The 4975-nt window shown below is 32.1% G+C and overlaps 1 protein-coding gene across 1 annotated transcript; it reads right to left on the reverse strand.

Moving 5' to 3' along the window:
- LOC143055175 (uncharacterized) lies at positions 1 to 4175 on the reverse strand. The gene is made up of 5 exons (XM_076228314.1): positions 3635 to 4175; positions 3231 to 3304; positions 2373 to 2494; positions 1636 to 1837; positions 1 to 14 (listed from the first exon to the last, which is right to left on the reverse strand). Exons 1-5 carry the CDS (start codon positions 3994 to 3996, stop codon positions 1 to 3), a joined length of 774 nt encoding a protein of 257 aa, XP_076084429.1. The 5' UTR covers positions 3997 to 4175.
- Between the last annotated feature and the right edge of the window lie 800 nt (positions 4176 to 4975).

Below are 4975 nucleotides of genomic sequence, written 5' to 3' on the forward strand. Positions count from 1 at the left end.
TCAGCTTGCAGTTACTAAAAGAAAATGGTGTGATTTTGTATTATTTACTTTTAAAGGTGTACATCATGAGAGAATACCATTTGATGAACAATTTTGGTCTAATGTTTTTCCAAAACTTGCATCATTCTACAGTTCATATGTTCTACCAAAAATTCTGCTAGTATAGACGTCAGAATTACACATGTACCAGTTGAATACTTTGTTTGAAGTTCATTACAATTCACAATATAAAACAGTGATAAAGTTTGGTTATATAATTTAATTTGATTAAACATAACTAAAATAAACAATATTAAACATAATAAATATCATCTTTTATGTTAAGACAACTTATGATATATGTCGCTTTCATTATTTAAAACATTATCAGCTGATAATGTAAATAGTCTCTATTCTTCTAAATTTATAAAAGACAACTCTTTCAAATGGGAGATAACCTACTATTGTGCATACAAAATGTAGATGTGTACATCTGTTAGTTTTGACAAAATTTTAATTTTGAATACATGATAAAGCCATATTTCCACTACTTATCAGTTTTTGAAAGAAAATTTTAGAACAGAATAATTCTCTTATTAAGCTGTTGATTTTTTTTAATCAAGGAATATAATTTGTAGTATTAACATGAATCATAAAAGAAAAAAAGAAACACTGGATAAAAAATTGCCAATCATTGCTCCTTTAATTAATATATATGTCAAATGAATTTCAAATGATTTATAAAACAAAACAAGTTTTATAACTTTTGAACTAATGGTTTCATCAGGTTACAAAAAAATCCTGCAACCTTAAGAGCCTGATTAGCAACAGAAAGTGAATTTATTGGCATAACACCACTTAAGAATTTATAAGATTTCAGTCTCTGGATTGATCTTTCTACATGTATTCTCAAAGAGGCTATGGATTTTGATTCCTTAATCTCCTTTGCCGTAAGACATCGTCCTTTTCCATGTTTACATGGTCTGGTAAATGGTGGCATATTTAAGGTGGCACCTTTTGATAATAATAAGTCTTTGATTAAAAAACCTCTGTCAGCCATTACATGATCCCCCTTTTCAATCAGATCAATGAATCCACTTCTTTCAGTAATGCTCCTATCAGAAATGTTTCCAGTCCATAAGTCAGATATAAACGAAAAAGCTCCACTTGGTGTTATACCTACAAGCGTTTTAAAAGTGTTCTTTGACTTGTAATTTGACCACGTTTTTGACTGTGCTGTTGGGTTTCTTGGTCTCTGCACATAAAATTCAGTAGCATCGATGATTACACGAGTGTTAGGATATTTTCTACGAAATGATAGAGGCATGTGTTTTTTAATCTTTTCCTTAGATGGCCATTTAATAAGTGGTCCTAAACATTGTGCCATTAAAGATATCCAAGTCGTGAAAACCCTGCTAATTGTTGACTGTGAAACACCAAACAAAAGAGACAACACATATGTGTTTAGTCCTAGCCTCAACCTCAAAAGAGTTATAACAAATTCTTCAAAAAAAGTCAACTTCCTTGAAGCACCAGGTTTTTTCTTATTATTTACTTGCCATCTTTTACCGTCACTTGAGTCGGGACCCATCCAGTATTTCATTTTTGAAGCATGTCCTTCTAATAATTTAAAAATTCCAAAAAGCATTGAAATACTTGGCAGTTCAAGAAAACATTTAACATTACTATTTGATTTAGTCAAATTTTCAACGAGTTTGTCCTTTAGAAGTTCATCTGTATTATTAAACTTCTCATTTAAAACTTTATTTTCCTCTTTGGTAGCATGTAGTTCAACTTGTAGCAATTTAACTTGCTTCCGTAGCTGGTTATTATCTGTCTCATATCTTTGACATTTTTGCTGTGAAAAAAAGTAATAATTATAAATACATAAATCAATGCAAACAATTTATGAAATTGTTTTTGTATTTTTTGTTTACTTAAGTCAAGTTGGTAACAATAAAACAATACAGTTGTATGATTGATTGATTTTTGGTTGCTTAACATTCAGTGGCAAATATTTCATGCATGTTCAGAATGAAATACAGTTATATGGTAAAATGACTAAAATAACCATTTACATGTAATACTATATTTCAACATGTTCAAGTTGGATTACAAATTTTAAAAGTAAATATATATTTAGTAAAATGTTTGAATAGATCATATTTAATATTGATGTATCAATTTGAATATAAAATCACCTTGCTTCTTACATTATATCATTTTTGATGTATGAACTGCCATATAATAAATTAAAACGAATCAATTTTTGATTGAAATACATATTATGTCTATAGTTCATAAGATTAAAAAATATCTTTTACATGGCTTTTGACTCTTATATCCAATGGAGGAATTTTCAATATCAAATAAAATCCCAATTAATTTCGTACCTCTAAGGTGTTGCTATTTTCAATTAATATTACACATTTTTCCTCAATGGAGACATCTTCACTAACTTCAGTGCTAGTGCAATAAGTGTGGTCCAAACTTGGCTTTTCAATGTAGGAAATTACTGAAAGTAAGTAAATATGTACCATTTAAATTAGAATTATTTTACTACAATGTACATCAGTCAGGATCATAGACTGGTTGATTTAAAAGAATTAAACGTACAAAATGTGCATGTAATTTAGAAAGTTGAAGTACAAAAATGTAGGTAATCATTTTATAAATGGGAAATAGAACCATATGTTTAAGAGCCATAACTCTCAGAACACATATCTTTTCTACTGGACCTTTAAGACTGTCCACCAGTATACCAATTGATGGTGTACATGTAGTGTGCAGACAAAATTAATCTGAGACTCATATCTATCTTTGCAAAATACTTTTTAAATTTTGTTTTTGAAGTTAACTTTATTTTGTGATAAAATAATATTGGCAATTATTTTATCTTGAAATTGTGAAGATAAATTGTTAAAAATTTGATATATGACTTTTATATTTGTATTTTAATTAGAATTATATTATAATTGTTATTAAGCATTGTTTACTAATTGATTTTATGTCGTCATTGACTGATTAATCACAATATTGTTATTGTTAAATTAAATTATGAAAACCGTCCATGCATTTTAACTATATATATATATATGCCTATCAGAACATGCAGTCATACAATAGACTGACCCCTATGTTCCTTGGTTCAGTTACATGTACATGTAGCTCCCTCTGATTTAACAGTACCATGGTGGCACACTGACTATTCAGTCATGACATCATTTTTTATTAGTTTTACTTAAAATTACCTGGAATATCTGGTATGGATTTCTTTTGTCTTGGTACTTTTGGCAGTTGTGAAACTGTAACAATGTTTGCTGGTCTGTAAAATATATTAAAAAAATAGATATATATCTTCATGTGCATACAGTCTAATATTTAAAAAACACTGTTCCGTGTTCGTGAACATGAAAACTTTTTTTTAAGTTGTCAAAGCTTATTATTTTGGAGCCTCGTGGACATAAGAGGGGTAATTTCCGCCTCTTATAAACAGATAAAAGGGACAAACATCTGTTTTCTACCCCCCCCCCCCCCAACACATACACACAATTTTCTTTTTACTGTTTCATCATAATAGGCAAACAAACAAGACAAAAATATATTGAAGAATGAAAAAGGAAGAGGACACTAATTTCAACTATTTGTTACTTACTGTGTTGTCAATATCAATTGTTCAATGGGACGTAAGGTACTGTTCTTGAAGTCTCTTGGTGTTCCAGTTTTGTAGTTGTTGTAGGCAAATAGGGTTGGGACTGCATTTTCCTTCGTAGGTCTTCCTTCAATAAAATGACGGGAGCAAAGTGCATGCCAGTGACAATTTGGGTCGGGATTAAACCCTTCCCTTCTTATCTGAGACAACCAGAGCTTCCTTAGTTTAGGATTCTTTATGACTGAAGGAAGTACATGAAAGTCGACGATACATCCATTTAAAATCATATCAGGATACTTTACAGCATTATGTTTCTTTCGTGAATCGTTGGAGCAACCCTCCGCTATGCAGTGAAAATTCACCATGCTTCTTTTCGAAGCTTTACCGCTCAAAAACTATCATAATAATTTTACATGACGTACATTTTATACATGTGTTTTGACACAAAACATGCCCATAATAACGCAAAATCTCGCAGTAAACGTTATCACTAGGGCGAGACTAACGGTAACCTCAAATACGGAACGGATAATCTGAATCTTACGTATTGAGGTCCGGAGCTGGCATGTCAGTTAACTGCTAGTAGTCTGATGTTATTTATGTATTATTGTCATTTTGTTTATTTTCTTTGGTTACATCTTCTGACAACAGACTCGGACTTCTCTTGAACTGAATTTTGGTGTGCGTGTTGTTATGCGTTTGCTTTTCTGCGTTGGCTGGAGGTGTTGGAGAGGGTTGGGATCTCTCGGACATGTTTGGCCCCGCCGCATTTTTGCGCCTGTCCCAGGTCGGGAGCCTCTGGCCTTTGTTAGTCTTGTATCATTTTGGCTTTTGGTTTCTTGTGTACAATTTGGAGTTTAGTATGGTGTTCATTATCACTGGACCGGTATATATTTGTTTAGGGGCCAGCTGAGGGACGCCTCCGGGTACGAGAATTTCTCGTTGCATTGAAGACCTTCTCCTGCTGTCTGCTCTGTGGTCGGGTTGTTGTCTCTTTGGCACATTCCCCATTTCCATTCTCAATCTTATTGTCATCAAAGGGCAATAACTCCAATAAGTTCTCCTCTCACTAATTTGGCCGTGTTGCCTTGTTTTCGATATTATTCAATTACCATTAAACGTCTTATAGTTATAATGTAAATAAACAGTAGTTTGACCTCAACATCCTACAAATTTCTGGCCTGTATTAGTTATTTACAAAACTTATCCAATATGTTCTTTGTGCAATGATGACTATGTTAGTTGGTTCATGGAGCCATCGGTCACATTTTACCAATTATATACCCCCGTGATGATTGTGGCGAAGTTTGGTTGATTATTTCTCAATAGCAGAGGAGACTATTT

The sequence above is a fragment of the Mytilus galloprovincialis genome, chromosome 12 (genome assembly GCF_965363235.1).
Source record: "Mytilus galloprovincialis chromosome 12, xbMytGall1.hap1.1, whole genome shotgun sequence".
In the NCBI taxonomy this organism is placed as follows: domain Eukaryota; kingdom Metazoa; phylum Mollusca; class Bivalvia; order Mytilida; family Mytilidae; genus Mytilus; species Mytilus galloprovincialis.